The sequence below is a fragment of the Panthera leo genome, chromosome C1, assembly GCF_018350215.1.
Source record: "Panthera leo isolate Ple1 chromosome C1, P.leo_Ple1_pat1.1, whole genome shotgun sequence".
Lineage (NCBI taxonomy): Eukaryota > Metazoa > Chordata > Mammalia > Carnivora > Felidae > Panthera > Panthera leo.
Window position 1 is genome coordinate 34,450,462 of NC_056686.1, and position 18,276 is coordinate 34,468,737.

At 43.2% G+C, this 18,276-nt stretch overlaps 1 protein-coding gene across 1 annotated transcript; it reads right to left on the minus strand.

Moving 5' to 3' along the window:
* Positions 1–4,104: 4,104 nt before the first annotated feature.
* On the minus strand, positions 4,105–10,289 carry LOC122228106 (Kruppel-like factor 18). The gene is made up of 4 exons (XM_042952979.1): positions 10,251–10,289; positions 6,405–6,641; positions 5,390–6,281; positions 4,105–4,504 (listed from the first exon to the last, which is right to left on the minus strand). Exons 1-4 carry the CDS (start codon positions 10,251–10,253, stop codon positions 4,329–4,331), a joined length of 1,308 nt encoding a protein of 435 aa, XP_042808913.1. The 5' UTR covers positions 10,254–10,289; the 3' UTR covers positions 4,105–4,328.
* Positions 10,290–18,276: the final 7,987 nt, after the last annotated feature.

Consider the following 18,276-nt stretch of genomic DNA (forward strand, 5'->3'; position numbering starts at 1 on the left):
AGGCTCCATGCTGTCAGCACAGAGCCTGATTCAGGGGGCAGTCTCATGAACTGGAGATCATGACCTGAGCTGAAATCAAGAGACGGATGCTTAACTGACAGTCTAAGACTTAATTGACAAATTCCCACATGTGGAAAAAGCAGCCACTGGCAAGAAAGCAAAGACTGACCAGGAGAAAGAGCAGTGTAAGAGTAATGACCCAGTGCCCTGTCCTGGGCAAGGCCTTTCCAGAAAGATCTCTGAATTTGGTTCCTTGGTGACAGTGTCAAAGGAGGCAATTGGTAGGGCAAGGAACTTAGGGCCTGTGGGGCACCTGATGAGCAGCTCCCTTCTAGTGAGCCTGGAGATGAATGGGAGAGTACCACTAATATTACCTGGACCTGTTGGCATTCAAAAATAAACAAGACTAGGGCACAGGCCCAGGACCCTCTTTTCCCAAGGGGGACCAGAAGCCTTATGCCAAGGTCAAGTTCAACAGGGATGTAGGAGAGAATTGCACTTCTTGGGTCTTTGGCTGCTGGTGCACAGGTGACCATGATCCCTGAAACCCTAGCTCCAGGATGAGGGGGAAACAAAGCTCTACCTCTGGGACCCTTGCCCAAGCCAAGTTTTAAGTGGGTCCTTTGGGTCCCTACAAACTTCTTTTGCTATGGCTCCCACTAGTGAATGTATTATTGGTATAGGAATGTTGTTTACATCTATAGATGATTTGCCTTTACCCCTTTACCCCTTTACCAAATCCCTGATAAGCATGGCTGCATTTTAGTGGGGCATATGGATGAACCTACCCAATTACTTACCAGCGCCTAGTACCACTGTCTATCCAAAACAATATTTGCTGCTTGAGGAAGAAAAAGAAATAACCACTCACATTGCCAATCTCAAGGAAGCCAGAGTTCTATGAGATGATTTCTTCACATTCAATAGACTAGTTTGGTCTGTGCAAAAGGCCTTGGGTATCTGGAGACTCACCATTGATTATAGAAGGTCCAACGCCATAGTCCTGGCAGTACCTGGTATTATGATTGTCACAGAGGCTACTGCCCAAGCTGAAGACACTTGGTATACAGCAGCTGCTATTGAAAATGCCAAAAAAAAAAAAAAAAAAAAAAAAAAAAAAAGAAGAAAGAAAGAAAGAAAAGAAAAAAAGAAAATGCCTTTTCTAGCATTCCCTCTCTACCCGGATGTTTGGGATCAAATTCACCTTTATGTGCAATGCATTGCAATACACCTTTGACGTGCTACTAAAAGGCTACCTAAATTCTCCAGCTATCTGCCATGAATGTGACCTGGAAAAAGTCCTGCTCCTGGAGGGAGCACTAGAGCACTTTGTTAAATTGATGACATCCTCCTGGTGGGTCCACACAAAAGCACCACCCAATAAGAACTGGATGCCTTATTGACCAACATGCAGCCACACACATAGGTCATTAACATAGGTGAGGCACAATGACCCAGCATCCAGTGAAACTCTTGGGCATTATCTGAGAAGGGATGTGATGTCTCATTCCAGAGATGACTACCTTGACAAACAAAGGACACCTAGTGATTGGTGGGCCTCTTTGGCTAACGGTGCTCTCACATAACCAGTGTAGGGGTCTTGGTGGCATCCATCCCCCTGGGTTACCAGAAAGGCTGCTACCTTAGAGTGGGACCTTTAACAAAATGCCTGGAGGCCCTCCAATGGGCCACCCTGGTTGACCTTCCCCTGGGGCCTATAGATCCACATTTGCCTTTGAGTTACAGGTCTCAGCAAACTCTGAGTTCATGGATTATAGCCTATGGCAGAACAGTGCCTTGGGCTGGTTGCACCACTTGGTTTTTGGATCCATAACTCCTCAAGTTGGCCGAAACAAACCACTCTTTATTCATCTGTTAGGGCTTTGCTGGTGCCTCAAGTGCACTAACCTTATTAATGTGGACATTATACATTGCCACAACTGGATTCTACAAGAGCAAAATACCTCCCTAAATGTAAACTCACTCCTGTCAGAGAAGAAGGCAACCAGAACATCTGAGAGAAAAGTGTGGGATCTGCCATCAGAACTATTTTGGCTACAGTGGTGGTGGCCTTCCCTCCACTCACTCTTGCCCTATATAGGCTGTGTGGTTATTCTCACTGTCATCCAATTAGAAAAGGTTGTACATAATCTGTCCTTGATCCTCATTGAGACTATCAATAATACAATCTCAGCCTCAACTCCTTGGCCCAAGTAGTGTTGGCTAACTGTAGAGTCCTTGGCTTCCTGTTGGCCAATCAAGAAGGAGAATCTGTGCAATTGCCAACACTTGGATCAATGAACCTGGCAAAATAGAACAGTCCATTAGGGGGCTGAGACAGAAGGCCTCCTGGCTTTCTAGGGTAGACCCTAATGAGCTATGGATCTTTTTCTGGCTTGGCAGTTGTTGGGGCTCATGGCTATATTCATTCCCTGGGCAGGCCTGCTATTCTACTTAGAGTGACTTTGATCATGTTCCTCAGAATGGTTAAGCAGACTTATCACAATGTCTGGCTCATTTTAGTCAATGATGGGGTTGCCTATGTCTCTTGCTCAGGCCCTGAAAGATCAAGGGGTGGAGCTGAGGAGTCCAGTTCCAGGCCAAATTCCTGTTTGTGATCGTTTAGGCCCAACCATAGCTAGTTATAAGACCTTGCCTGCCAGTCCTCATGGGAAAAAGCTGACCCCTCCCCTACAGCTGACTTGGTGCCGGACAGGTGCACTACAATTTTCTGAAGGGAGTTGCTGTCAAGGAGTCACTGCACAAGCCAGCCCTGCTCTTATGCATATCTGCATTCCCAGCCTGGGCACCTCCATTCAGAGGCCTCTTTCCTGGGGGCCCTGCTGAGGCTTTTTTTTTTTTTTCCTATCTACCTCAGTACTTTTCCAATGCTAGCACTTTCCCCTCTTTCTCCTTCTATTCCTTCCTCCTTCTCTAAAAAGATAGAAGAATCCTTTTGTTTAAGGCAGTGAGAGAATTCCCCCCATCTGCACTGCATGTCCCTTAACCCTTGCCTGGTGCTGTTTCATGGGGAAAGATGGAACACTGGGGAGCTGGCGCCTCTTCTTTTTGCATCTTGCTTGCTCTGTAGAAGGAAGTAAATACAGCCTTGATTGTTACTTTCAGTTGGGCTCATTGTCCTAATTGGCCATCTTGACACCTGATCGCATTCCATTGGGGGATGGGCTCTCACAGATGTTTATACCTATAACTTAAATATATTATTTCATAGCACACCAAATACAGCATTAAGATATAACTTTTAAAATGCTGCCTGAGCCCCTTAAAGACTCAGAGATCTAGTGTCTGGGGGCTCTGTGAGGTGAGTGGGTGGGTCAAAAAGCATCTCAAATGCTGCAGGACCAATGAAGCCCTGGGGATTTGTGGTCCACTTCCCTTTTAGGGCTCTGGGTAGAAAGTGCTCCTTTTGAAAATGAGGCTTGGGATAGATCACATCCTTAACTTTACCCAGACCTTTTTGCCAGGGGGACATCACACAAGCTGGGGCTTGGGCAGGAGCCAAGCCCTAAATGGGCAGAGCCTGCAAGAGCTGGAGAAGGACAGAGTCAGCAGGGGAAGATGGTGGAGCTTCTCTGAAGCATTTAAGTCAACCCATGGAAAGAAAAACAGATGGTGGGTTACCCCACCTGCAGAAGTGATGCACAAAAGGACCCAAGGCTCAGTGGCAAGGACAGACCCTTCCCCTGGCAGCCAGCACATGACCACCCTGTTCCACTGCTATCACTCCCTGTGTCCTGACGGCATATGGAGAAAGTAGGGGGGAAAGAGACACTTTGAGAGAAAAAACAGCCATGAAAGGAGGTTCAACTTTTGAATAAATTAAGTACTCATCCAAATGAATCTCATTTAATTTAGACCATTTTACATTCAAAGGGACCAAGTGTCCCCCTCCTCTTAACCCCATAGAAATGGAGACCAGAGAAACATGAGCTCGGATATAGAATGCTACATTCTTTACAGATCTGAACTATGTATAAATTTTAGTCACCTACATATATACATTTTTACATGTGTACATAGAGGCAAATGCACAGCACAAGATCTAGAAGGACTGATAGCACACAGTAAAAAGTTACCCTTGGAGCAGGGAGTGAATGAAAAGTGCTTCTGATTTTATTGAAATGCATACATCTATTCCTTGTATGTTTTAGGGGGAAAAAAACACCTTAAAAGCTTACAAATAATATTAAGCACTTAACTATATGCTGGCACAGTGCTAGGTACAGAGCAAACAAAGGCTTAGTAGACGGAGTCTTTCAGCTGTACTCATTTCCTTATGGCTTGATGAGTTCAGTCATGGGCGAGTATTATCTGTGGATTCTTTGATGCTGCTTTAAGTGATCAGATCGTGCAAAATTCCTATTGCATTTAGTACATAGGTAGGGCCGTTCCCCACTATGTTTTCTCTTGTGTCTGCTGAGCTCATCTGAACGGGGGAATTTCCATGTGCATCCCTTCACATTGCATTCGTAGGGCTTCTCCCCTGGACCAGAGAAAGAAAGAATTTTGTCATGCTTCTGGGTAGCAGGGGACAGGGAAAATGAAAGTGAATAGAGAAGATAAAGGTTTTGAGCATGTTGGGGTGGGAGAGGGAGAGCCCGAGGAGAGGAGACCGGAGGTGGTGAGTGAAAGAAGAAGAGAAGAAATGCATCATGAGCTAGAAGGACAAGAGGAAAACTGTGAAGGAAGGAAAAGAAGAGAAAATGAAAAATCTGCACTTCCCCAGCTCGCGCTCTTTCTCTCTCAAAAATAAACAAACATTAGGGGAGCCTGGGTGACTCAGAGGGTTGAACTTCAGGTCATGACTTCAGCTCAGATCATGATCTCAGTGTTTGTGGGTTCGAGCCCTCCCATGTGGCTTGCTACTGCCAGCACAGAGCCCACTTTGGATCCTCTGTTCCCGTCTTTCTGCCCCTCCCCCATTTGCACTCTCCCCAAATAAATACATATAAAAAAAAAAGAAAAGAAAATGAGAAATAGGAAAAGCAAGGGTCAGCAGGAAAGTCAACAGGGGAATAAGGAGGTTGGGGGTGGGTATCTGTTGGGCCTAAAGAGAGGACCATGAAGTGTCAGTCCCAGTAGAGGTGAGGCCAAAACCATCCATAAGAGGTCAAACAAATTCTTCCACTTATTCCCATCATCAATAACACAAAAGGTTGCAGCCAGGTTGGCTCAGGCCCAGAACTATAGTCTGTCCCTGGGACTGCTTTGTCCACCCTTTCAAACAGGCCAACCTTTTCCAGTCTTCTGAGGTCCCAGGCTTAGAAAGAGGTGTCAACAATCTCAAATGATCCCAAAGTTTCATAAGGGCACAAATCTTTAATCACTTGCTTGTCACCCCTATCCCTCAGTCCTACCCCTCACTTACCAGTATGTTTGCGCTCATGGATCCGGAGGTGGGAAGGCTTAGTATATGATTTACCACAGTCCTGGTATGTGCAAGTGTAGGTCTTCAAAACGTTAGGATTCTTCTGGACTTGACATCTCTGGGTCTTGACGTTGTACTTCTGCTTTTCTAGGGTTTGTCCATAGATCAAATGGGAACTGGAAAAGTATAGGAATCCTGGGTATGGCAATGATGATGATTGATGTGGCATCATATGGTCTCCATAGACAGTGTGGTCATCAGTGGAAGTTGTCATATGATGCCCCTTAAGGGTCATCATCTGACCTCCATAGAGGGTCTGGTCATCACCAAAGGTGTTCACCTGGCTGTCATAGAGGATCTGGTCCCCACTGTAGGTCATCTGTCCTCCATAAAGGGTCTGGTCATCACTAAGTGACTTCATCTGGCCCCCATAGAGGGTCTGGTACCCGCTGAGGGTCATGTGGCCTCCATAGAGCATCTGGTCACCACTGTAGGTCTCCATCTGGCCCCCATAGAGGGTCTGGCCCCCAGTGAAGGTCATATGGTCTCCATAGAGGGTCTGGTCATCACTGAGGGTCTTCATCTGTTGTTCTTCACACAGTGTTGTCATCTGGTTCCAATTCAGGGTCTGATTACCACTGGAAGTCATTGTATGGCCCTCAGTGAAGGTCTGCTTAGCACTGAAGGTCATCATGTGGTTCTCTTTAGGAACTGTCACCTGGCCTCCATAGAGGATCTGGTCATCACTGAGGGTCTTCATCTGATTACCTTCATTGGGGATCGCTATCTTATTTGCAGTTATCTTTTGGCAAGCAGTGAATGTTGTCTTTGGGTTGTCAATAACATCTGTCACCTGGGAGGTTGTGGGTCTTCTCTCATCAAAGAAGGTCACCTTTTGGATCACAGAAAAAGATTCAGTTAGGTCTCCAGGGGGCATATCAAGGGCTGTAACAGTGGGTATTGTTGAGTTCTGAACAATGACTGTCCCAGGGATGTTAGGACAGGTAGAACTCACCATTGTAGACTTCAGAGGAGTCATCATCCTCTGGGTTGACTCATGTTGGTTGTCTTCACCATGGTCAGCCAGAGGTATATGGAGCTGTGGTTCTGGTGCAGCTGACATTTTTGCCTTATATGTCTCAGAGACGTCCTTGAGGAACTCCTCGATTTCCTCAACTGTTTGAAGGAAAGAGTCCACGGAAGTCTCTTTGCTATTGCTGGGTAACTGAACTGGATCTTCAGCTGTGGGATCCTGCCAGAAAAAAAAAAAAATAGAAGTTCAGGGGTCTTACCCAGCTCAAATCCCAATTCCATATACCCTTCCTCTCCATCTCTGCCAATCCTTTCCTAATCTACACCACCATCATCTCCTGCCTAAAAGCCTGTGATGGTCTCCTAATTTCTCTGAGTCTGAAATAAGAAGGAACATACCTCAACATAATAAATGCCATATATAACAAGCCCACAACTAACATCTACTGAATGGTGAAAAGTTGAAAGCTTTCCTCTAAGGATTGAGAACAAGATGAGCATGCTCATTCTCACCACTCCTATTCATCAAGGTACCGGAAGTCTTAGCCAGAGAAATTACATAAGAAAAATAAATAAATGGCACCCAAATCAGAAAGGAAGAAGTAAAATTGTCTTTTTTGCAGATACTATGACCTTATATATACAAAACCCTAAAGACTCAAAAAAAAAAAAACCCTGTTAGAACTAATAAATGAATTCAGTAAAGTTGCAGGAGACAAAATTAGTACACAAAAATCAGTTGTGTTTCTATACACTAGCAACAGACTATTGAAAGAGAAATTTAAAAAATAATCCCATTTACAAAAGCACCAAGACCAATAAAATTCTTGGGAATAAATTTAACCAAGGGTGAAAAACTTGTACACTGAAAACTGTAAGACACTGAAGAAAGAAACTGAAGAAACACAAACAAAAAGATATCCCCTGTTCTTGGATCAGGAGGATTACTGTTATAATGTCCACACTATCAAAAATGACCTACAGATTCAAAGTAATTCCTAACAAAGTTCCAATGTCATTTTTCAGAAAAATAGGAAAGTTTTTTAAACTTTTAAGAAGAGTTTATTTTGAGAGAGAGAGAGAGAGCACGCATACATGAGCGTGCGCAGCATGAGCAGAGGAGGGGTAGAGAGAGGGAGAGAGAGAGAATCCAAGTAGGCTCTGCACTGTCAGCACAGAGCCTGACTCAGGGCTTGAACTCACATACCACGAGATCATGACCTGAGCTGAAATCAAGAGGCAGAAGCTTAACCCACTAAGCCACCTAGGCGCCCCAGGAAAAACAATTCTAAAATTCGAATCAAACCACAAAAGATTCAAAATAACAAAAGCAATCTTGAGAAAGAACAAAGCTGGAGGCATCACCATTCCTGATTTTGTATTATGTTACAAAGTTTTAGTAGTCAAAACAGTATGGTACTGCCCTAAAAAGAGACACAGACCAATGAAACAGAATTGAGCACAGAGATAAACCCACACATATAGGTCAACTAATCTTTGACAAGGATGCCAAGAACACACAATGGGGAAAGGATAGTTTCTCCCATAGGGGTGGGAAAACTGGATATGCCTGTGAAAAAGAATGACACTAGACTCCTTTCTCACACCACTCCCAAAAATTTACTTGAAATGGATTGAAGACTTAAATGTAAACTTGAAACCATAAAACTCCTTAGAAGAAAACAAAAGTCAGCAACAACTTTTGGGATGTGATACCAAAAACCCAAGCAACAAAAGCAAAAATAAACAAGTGGAACTGCATCAAACTTTTGAAAAGCTTCGGTACAGCAAAGGAAACAACAAAGTAAAAAGCAACTTGTGGAATGGGAGAAAATATTTGCAAGCTGTTTGATAAGGGGTTAATATCTAAATACATAAGAAACTTATACAACTCAATAGCAAAAAACTAAACAATTCAATTGAAAAATGGACAAAAGACCTGCACAGACGTTTTTCCAGAGAAGGTATACAGATGGCCAGCAGGTACAGGAAAAAGTGTTGATCATCACTAATCATCAGGGAAATGCAAATATAAACCACAATGAGATAGCACCTCATTAACTGTTAGAATAGCTATTATCAAAAAGACAAGAGATAGGGGTGCCTGGGGGTCTCAGTTAGGCGTCTTGATTTTGGCTCAGGTCATGATCTCAGGGTCGTAAGATCAAGCTCAAGCTCTGCGTTGGGCTTTGCACTGAACGTGGAGCCTGCTTGGTTGGGATTCTCTCTCTCTCCCTCTCTCTGCCCCACCCCCACTGTTTGTCTGCTCTTGTGTGCTCTCTCTCTCTCTAAGAAAGAAAGAAAGAAAGAAAGAAAGAAAGAAAGAAAGAAAAGAAAGGAAAGAAAAGGAGAAAAGAAAACAGACAAGAGATAACACATCCTGGGGAGGATGGGGAGAAAAGGGAACCCTTGTGCACTGTTGTTGGAATTTGTAAATTGGTACAGTCATTATGGAAAATGGCATGGAAGTTTCTCAAAAAAAAACAAAACAAAACAGTAGACTATTATCCAGTCATTCCACTTCTGTGTATTTATCTGAAGGAAATATAATCAGGATCTCAAAGAGATATCTGCACATTCATGTTCATGGAAGCATTATTCACAATAGTCAAGATATGGAAACAACCAAAGTGTCTGTTGTCAGGGTGAATGGATAAATAAAGAAAATTTGGTATATATATATATATATATATATATATATATATATATATACACACATACATATACACATACACACACATACACAGTGGAATATTATTCGGCCACAAAGAAGATGGAAATTCATTTATTACAACATGGGTGAACCTGAAGGGCATCATGCTATGTGAAATAAGTCAGAGAAAGACAAATACTGCAGCATTTAGATGTGGCATGTAGAAAAGTTTGAACTCAGAATCAAGGAGTAAGAATGGTGATTGCTGGGGGCTGGGGGCGTGCGGGGGGGTGGGGTGGGGTGGGAAACGGGGGGAGAGGGTGGTCAAAGGGTACAAACTTGCAGTCTTAAGGTGATTAAGTTCTGAAGATCTAATGTACAGCACGGTGACTACACTTAATAATGCTGCATTGTATCCTCGAAATTTGCTGCAGATAGCAGATCTTAAGTATTCTCACCTAAACAAAAAGCTGACCACGTGAGGTAATAGATGTGTTAATTATCTTGATTGCAGTGGTCATTTCACAACATATACACACATCAAATCATCATGTTGCACACTTCAAATATACTAGAGTTTGTCAATTATACTCCAGTAAAGCTGGGGAAAATTAAAAAAAAAAAAAAAAAAAAAAAAAAGGTGTTCCGAACAGGAAAAAAGGAAAAGAAAGAAGGAAGGTGGGAAGAGAGGGAGAGAAAGAAGGAATCAGTCCCATCCGCGCTATTTTTCCCTCTCCAGATGCTAGTTAATTTTTAATCGACCCATCCAGGACCCTCTGCCTCCTCAGCCTCGCGTTCTGCCCATCCTTCCATCCCTTCCACGACATTCGAAGTCGCCCAGGACCAGGCGGTGCGGTCTGGGGACTCTGGGGGACCAGGCGGACAGCGGCCATGCCCTCGAGGAGACTTCAGGGACAGCAACCAGAAGGCCCAGCACTAACGTTGTTTCCTCTGCAGGCCGCGTCTGTCTGCGGGAAGGCACCCCTTGGGCAGGGCGGGCACGCGGGGTCGCGGGATGCTCGGTAAACACGCCCCCCGAAGAAATGAACCATTTCGCTTGTTTCCGCCCCTCCTCCCCACGAGGGACCAGCATTCCCGACTGTCCACCCGAGAGTTTCCGACCTTCCCCGCTGCAGGACCCGGCCTTAGCCCCTCCGTTTGAAGGTGCAAACTCACCATAAGTGGCTCCAGCGCGTGACCGGGAAGCGTGCTGTCGTGTCTAAGGAGAACCAGCACTGAGCCTCCGGGCGCACCGCCTGGCTTCATATACGGCCAGGCCGGATGCGCGGGGGCCCGCAGATTCGCGCCTTTGGTTGGCCACGCCCTTCGGGGCGGGGCCCAGGGCACCCATCCCGCCACCTGTGCAGTCTCAGGACAGCTACTGATCGCGTTACCTACGAGGCCCCTCCGGATGTTACTACGGTTTCCCAAGTGCCCCCTCCTCCCCCCGCCCCCGTGCCGGGAAGCAATTTGTATGCGTTAGCCCATTTACCCTCACAACAGTCCTGTGAGGTGGATGTTAGAATCGTCATTATACTATGCGGAAACTGGAGCTCAGAGACCATTAAGTCATTCGCTGGAGGTTACAAAGAAAGTCAATCACAGAGATCTGAACTAGATTTGAACTCAACGGTTTTGCGCTTGTAGTCTGTGCTTAAGCATAGGACGGTTCAACCCTAAATCCAATCAGCCGTTCAGTTCTGCGGAGTCCATCTCTTTGCTGTAAGTTTAACCAAATTACTTCCAGGGTAAAGTTCTAGATTCGATCAGGTCACCTAGAAATGGTAACGGCATTTTTGATGCGTATCTCCCTTCCCCCATCCCTCAAGTCCCGGAGACGGTTTCACCCCAGCAAAGTGACACACGCCTGGGGTTGCATGAGTGACTTCTGACCCCCTTCGGACTCCGCTCTAGGTCTCCATTTGGTCCCCAAGACCGATGACCCAACTATCACCAACTAGCCTTGGGGCGTTAGCGATTCCCACAAAGCCCTGCCCCAGGGCCACCCTTCCAGCCTCAGGTCTCTAAAATTTTTAACGCAAGCCGCCCACGCCCCTTTGCCTGGGGCCCTGAGATGGGTTGAGAGGTGAGGCGAGAGGGGCCACAGGGACTCCCAGACCCTGGCTGGGGGTATCGGCTGCTGGAAGGCCTGTCCTACTCGCATATCCAGTTGCCTCCTTCTCCCTCACTGAGGAGCTGCCATCATGGGATAAATTTATAATCCACACTGGTTTCTCCCATGGCTCCATCCCCAGGCAACTACTAATCTGCTTTCTCTCACTATACTAATGTTTTTATGTGCTTTTAAATTCATATAAGTGTCATTATTCACCACTTACTCTGAAATTTGCCTTTTTCCAATGGACGTTATGTCTTGACATCTATTCATGTGGATAGGGAATTAGCCTTTTAATTGCTGCTCTTCTCCTTTGTGTGAATAGAGAAATGAGGAGGGGCCTCCAAGGAGTCTCGGGGTCCCCAGGAGGGACTGGCTTTTCTGATTCTGAAGCAAGGCGAGTAGGGAAGCTTTTGGTGTGAGCACACGACCAGAGCAAAGAAGGTCAGTTCCTCTGGAGATTACCTTTGAAGAAGTTGGGAAATTGCCTCTGAATAAGGGAGGCCAGTCCACTTTCTTAGATGTTTGGAAAGTAAAGGACATAAGCTCCTCAAATTCAGTGTCGCTGGCTGAATTTGTCTTGCTCTATTAAAGAAGTATATTAGGGGCGCCTGGGTGGCTCAGTCGGTTGAACATCTGACTTCGGCTCATGTCATGATCTTACGGTCTGTGAGTTCGAGCCCTGTGTCGGGCTCTGTGCTGACAGCTCAGAGCCTGGAGCCTGCTTCGGATTCTGTGTCTCCCTCTCTCTCTTCCCCTCCCCTGCTCATGCTCTGTCTCTCTCTGTCTCAAAAATAAATAAAAACATAAAAAAAATTAAAAAAAAATAAAGAAGTATATTAAATAGAGTGAAGAAGTTAGTCTTTTTTTTAAATGGTTATATTTGAGGTGGGGGGGAGAGAGAAAGACAGAGAGAGAGAGTGCAAGTGGGGGCAGAGAGAGAGGGTGACACAGAATCTGAAGCAGGCTCCAGGATCTGAGCTGTTAGCACAGAGCCTGGCATGGGGCTGGAACCCACCAACTGTGAGATCATGACCCGAGCCGAAGTTGGACACTTAACCAACTGAGTCACCCAGGTGCCACCCCTGAAGAAATTAGTCTTTAGTACTCTGAATCTTAAGGCAATTTAATTTTTTTAAGTATCTTTTAAATGTTTATTTATTTTTGAGAGAGAGAGAGCGCACACAAATGAGGGAGGGGCAGAGAGAGAGAGAAAGGGAGACTCAAGGATCCGAAGCGATCTGAGAGCACAGAGCATGATGCAGGGCTTGAACTCACCAACCATGAGATCATGACCTGAGCTGAAGTCTGACACTTAACCGGCTGAGCCACCCAGGCGCACAATCTTAAGGTGATTTTCTACTGGGGGGAAAAAAGTGCCGGGCAAATGAAAAAAGGAAATTGGACTAGAATGAGGGTTTTTTTTTAAGGTTTATTTATTTTCAGAGAGAGAGAGAGAGGCAGAGAAAGAGGGTGAGAATGAGAAGATCCCAGGCAGGCTCTGCACTGTGACACAGGGCTCAAACTCACAAACCGTGAGATTATGACCTGAGCCAAAGTTGGAGGCTTAACCAATTGAGCCACACAGGCACCCCAAGGACTAGAATGAGTTCTAAAACTTTGGTTAAAAGGTAAACATAATACTCTAATAAAAATTTAGAACTTCGTGTAAATAATCATGTAAACAACTAAGTTATTAGAAACATTTTAAATAGTATTCATCTAATATAATTCCTTTGCCTAAAGAGTTTGGTAAGGAAAGGAAAGGAAAGGAAAGGAAAGGAAAGGAAAGGAAAGGAAAGGAAAGAAAGGAAAAGGGAAAAAGGAGAAGGAAAAGGAAAGGAAAGAACAGAAAAGAAAAGAGAAAAGAAAAGCTGCATTTGACCAAGTTGGAGATATAAAATGAAGACTTTCAAGTTGCTATCAAGTCAGCCACTACTAGTCATAAAAAAAGGTTTTAAGAAACTCTTCTGTACTAAGACTAAGTTTTTGTTTTGTTTTGTTTTGCTTTTAAGGAGGCTCAGCCTCCAACATGGGGCTTGAATTCAATCCTGAGATCAAGAGTCGCGTGCTCTCCCCACTGAGCCAGCCAAGCACCCCTGTACTAAGACTTTTAGCTGAGATTCGGAAAGTAAACAAAATCAAGGAAATCTAAAGCTCATCAATATTAATTTAATGCATTTAATCAAGGTAAACCCTTTGATAAATTAAATTGTTTGAGGAGTCTGGCATTTAAATGATGACTTCTAGATTTTACCTCTGAGAAATAAGCAGGCAAATGGTTTAATTTATGTAAGACTCTGGATTTGATTTCAATAAAAAGCCTAAATTAAAAGAATCACCTAAATTCCTTTAAATTGCCTTATGAAGCATATACTTTATTAGTTACACTAGTATTTAAGAATTTCAAATGTAAATATGGGTGTACAATTCAGTTGAATTATATTTTAAATAACTACTATCTTTATATGGAAGCAATCTAAGTGTTCGTCAATAGATGAATGGCTAAAGAAGATGTGGCAGATACACACAATGGAATATTACTCGGCCGTTAAAAAGAACTGGAGATCTTGACATTTGCGACAACCTGGGTGGATCTAGAAAGTATTATGCTAAGTGAAATAAGTCAGAAAGAGAAAGACAAATACCATATGATTGCACTTACACACGGAATCTAAAAGACAAAACAAGTGAACGAATAAAAAAGCAGAATGAGACCCCTAAATACAGAGAACAAACTGGTCGTTGCCAGAGGGGAGGGGAGTGGGGGTGGAGCAAAATGAGTGCAGGGGAGGGGGGAGTACAGGCTTCCAGTTATGGATTGAATGAGTCACAGGGATGAAAGGTACAGAGTAGGGAATATAGTCAATGATACTGTAATAGCATTGTATGGGACAGATTATAGCTACACCTGTGGGAAGCATAGTAGCATAATGGATAGACTCGTAGAATCACTATATTGTATTCCCGACGCTGATGTAACATTGTGTGTCAATTATACTTCAATTAAAAAAAAAACAACAACAACACTAGTATGGGGCGCCTGGGTGGCTCAGTCAGTTAAGTATCCAACTTTGGCTCAGGTCATGATCTCGTGGTTCCTGGGTTTGAGCCCCGTGCTGGACTCTGTGCTGACAGCTCAGAGCCTGGGGCCTGCTTCGGATTCTGTGTCTCCCTCTGCCTCTGTCCCTCGCCTGCTCATGCTTTGTCTCTTTCTGTCTCTCAACAATAAATAAATGTTAAAAATTTTAAAAAACCCACTAATATCTTTATAAATTTTATCCTCGTAAATCTGAGACAAAAATAAAAATTATGTAAGCCTATGGAATAATGCTAATTGTACTAACAGGATAAAGTTTTAAGAGCTCATGTTCTCTGTCAGATTCTTATCATTAACAGTGATTGCATCATTCTTTAATGCTGATTTAATTATGTTATCTAAAATTGCTTGCTGACTTCAGGATCTTGGATGAGTACAATATTGAGAAAATTAGTAGTCATTGTTTACCTGGAAGCCTCCAGAGAAATTAAAATTCAGAGAGGAGAGGTAATAAAATTTTTAATTGTCATTCAGTCTTCAAATGAATTTTTAGAAAAGGTTTTTTTTTTTTTAAGTTTGTTTATTTTGAGAGAGAGAGAGCGTGAGCAAGGGAAGGGCAGAGAGAGAGGGAGAGAGAGAATCCCAAGCAGCTTCCGCACTCTCAGCCCAGAACCCCACACAGGGCTTGAACTCACGAACCGTGAGATCATGACCTGAGCCAAAACCAAGAGTCAGACACTTAACTGACTGAGCCATCCAGGCGCCTGTAAAGATTTTCTTTTTAAGTAATCTCTACACCCAGCGTGGGGCTGGAGCTCACAACCCCAAGATCAAGAGACACACATTCTACCGGCTGAAAGAGCCAAGCACCCCGCTGTCCTCAAATGAATTTTTAACCAATGTATTCTTGACTCTATGTTTGTTCTTCATAATGCTCAAATTAAGATGTAAAGTCAATCCATGTCTTAAAATCATTGGCTAAAATGCTGCATCTTTTCATTAGCTTAAATGTCTATAAGAATCACCTGGTGAGCTTATCAAAATATAGATTTCTGGGCCCCACTTCTGGAGATCTTGATTTGGTAGGTTTGGAGTAGGCCCGGACAATCTGAACCTAACATGCTCTGCCATGAAGCTGCTTCTGTGGATCAGTAGACTATTTTGTGTAACTCTGTCCCAAAATAAGACATATTCGATTAATTTTGTTTTGAAAAGTTTACTGTTTGAATAATATCATCATTTAAACATACTGTGTGACGCAAATGTGCTATGTAACTGTCAACATATAATGCAGTTAGCAAATACAAGAAATGTATGAAAGAGAGAGACTGGTAGCTCAAAGGAAAAAGAATTTGGCTCTGGGTACATAATTAATGCTCAAAACTAGGTAGGAACATGCTCTTTTCTTTTATCTCTTCTGCCTAGGTGGCCTCACCCAGGCACATATCCTAGCCTCAAGAGTGTTAACATCTGGACTGGCTGGTATTATATTTTCGGATAGTTGCAACTTGAGACATTTTCGAAACAAGAAGGCTTCTCACACTTGAAAGAGTAGAAGTGTCTAATGATCCTTTTACTTTCTGTCGGGACGTAACAAAAATTGGCATTATGAATAACACAGACAAGAGTGTAGCCATTTCTCATTCTCAGTCACCTTTGCTCTGAGTTGTGAAGTTTTGAACTGACTGGTTTTTTGCTGGCGACTTTTCCTGATCCTGCCTTTCTCCATGGCCAAGGTTGCTCTTGCTCCCAGATTATTTTTGCCCATCACTGAATATCACCAAAGGTTTGTTCCTGGTGTTGCTTGGGCATCCTAAGGCAATGTCTCCTCAAAAGCATTGTAGAAAAAAAATTTGCCTTTAGAAAAAAAAATTGCTCTGCTCCCAATTCTTCCAAAATTGTTCAACAAGGCAGTAAAAACTGCCTTGTTAGTCATTCCCACAATGTGGGGGAAACTGTCAAGACAAAAGATAAAAACTTCAGCACTGTCACAAGGTAATTTTTACCCAGAAGAGTGATTAATCATCTTCATATCATGTACCTCTAATAGGGCACTTCACCTCTGTGATATTCTTCCCCAAAATATGTAACTTCAGTCTAATCATGAGAAACCTTCAGAAAAACCTTACCTGAGGAACATTCCACAAAATATCTGACCAGTACTCTCTAAAGATGGCCAGATCATGAAAAAACAGCAGCACAGAGAAACTATCATAGATTGGAGGAGACTAAGGAAACATGGAAATTAAAGTAATGTGGTATCTTTGACTGGATTTGAAAAAAGAAAAACTGGATCTGAAAAAAGAAAAACTGGATTTGAAAAAAGAAAAACTGGATTTGAAAAAAGAAAAACTGGATTTGAAAAAAAAAAAGAAAAAGTAGAAAAACTGTTGAAATTCAAATACAGTCTTCCCTAGGTCAATCTAGCTAAAGGTTTGTCTATTTGGTGGATCTTTTAGAAGGACCAGCTTTTGGTTTCATTGATTTTTCTCTATTCTTTTTCTATTCTCTATTTTATCTCTGCTTTAATTTTTATTATTTCCTTCCTTCTGCTAGTTTCAGGTTCAATGTACTCTCTTTTCTAATTCCTTAAGGTGTAAAGTCAGGCTGTTGACTTGAGAGCTATTTATTTACTCATTTATAGATTTTATTTTTTTTAAGTTTATTTATTCATTTGAGAGAGACAGAGACAGTGTGAGCAGGGGAAGGGCAGAGAGAGAGGGAATCCCAAGCAGGCTCCACGCTGCCAGCACAGAGCCTTCTGTGGGGCTCGAACCCATAAAACCATGAGATCATGACCTGAACCAAAACCCAGTAGGATGCTTAACTGACTGAGCCACCCAGGCACCCCACAGATTTTATTTTTAAGTAATCTGTACCCGATTTGGGACTCATCACAACCGGAGATCAAGATTGCATGCTCTACTGACTGAGCCAGCCAGGCACCCTTTTCTTCTTTTTTATTTTGTAATTTATTAAAATTTTTTTTGATATTTATTTATTTTTGAGAGAGAGACAGAGCATGAGCATTAGCAGAGGAGGGGCAGAGAGAGAGGGAGACAGAGACTCTGAAGCAGGCTGTCAGCACAGAGCCCAATGCCTGGCTTGAACTCACAAGTTGTGAGATCATGACCCAAGCTGAAGTTGGACGCTTAACAGACTGAGCCACCCAGGTGCCCCTCTTCTCTTTTAAAGTAAGCAGTTACAGCTTTGAATTTGTCCCTTAGCACTGTTCTCATTGCCTCCCACAGATTTTGACATTTTCTTTGTGCATTTTCATTACTGTGCAAATGAAAACTATGTAGTTTCCTTTTCTTCTGTCTGTAGATATTTTCTAATTTTCCTTATGATTTCTTATTTGATCCATTGGTTGTTTAAGAATGTATTGTTTAGGGGTGGCTCAGTCTGTTAAGTGTCTGACTTTGGCTCAGGTCATGATTTCATGGGTTTGAGCTCTGCATTGGGCTCTGTACTGGTGGTGTGGAGCCTGCTTGGGATTCTCTCTCTCCCCCTCTTTCTCTGCCCCTTCTCACTTGTACACACACATACACACACACACTCTCTCTCTCTCTCAAAATAAATAAATGAACTGAAAAACTTTTTAAAAAAATTGTTGTTTAATTTCCACAAATTCATTAATTCTCCAATTTTCCTTCTGTTCTTGCTTTCTAACTTCATCCTGTCAAGGTCAGAGAAAATGCTTTGTAGGATATCTATATCTTTAATTTTTTTAATGTTTATTTACGAGAGAGAGAGAGAGAGAGCGCGTGCGCACATGAGGGGGGGGAGGGGCAGAGAGAGAAGGAGACACAGAATCTGAAGCAGGCTCCAGACTCTGAGCTGTCAGCACAGAGCCTGATGTGGGTCTTGAACTCACAGGACGTGAGATCATGACCTGAGCCAAAATCGGATGCTTAACTGACTGAGCCACCCAGGCGCCTCTGCAAGATATCTATTTTAAAAAAAAATTATTGAGAACTGATTTGTGGCTTAATATAGGGTCTATATTGGAGAATGCCCCACGGATACTTGCAAAGGAAGTTTAT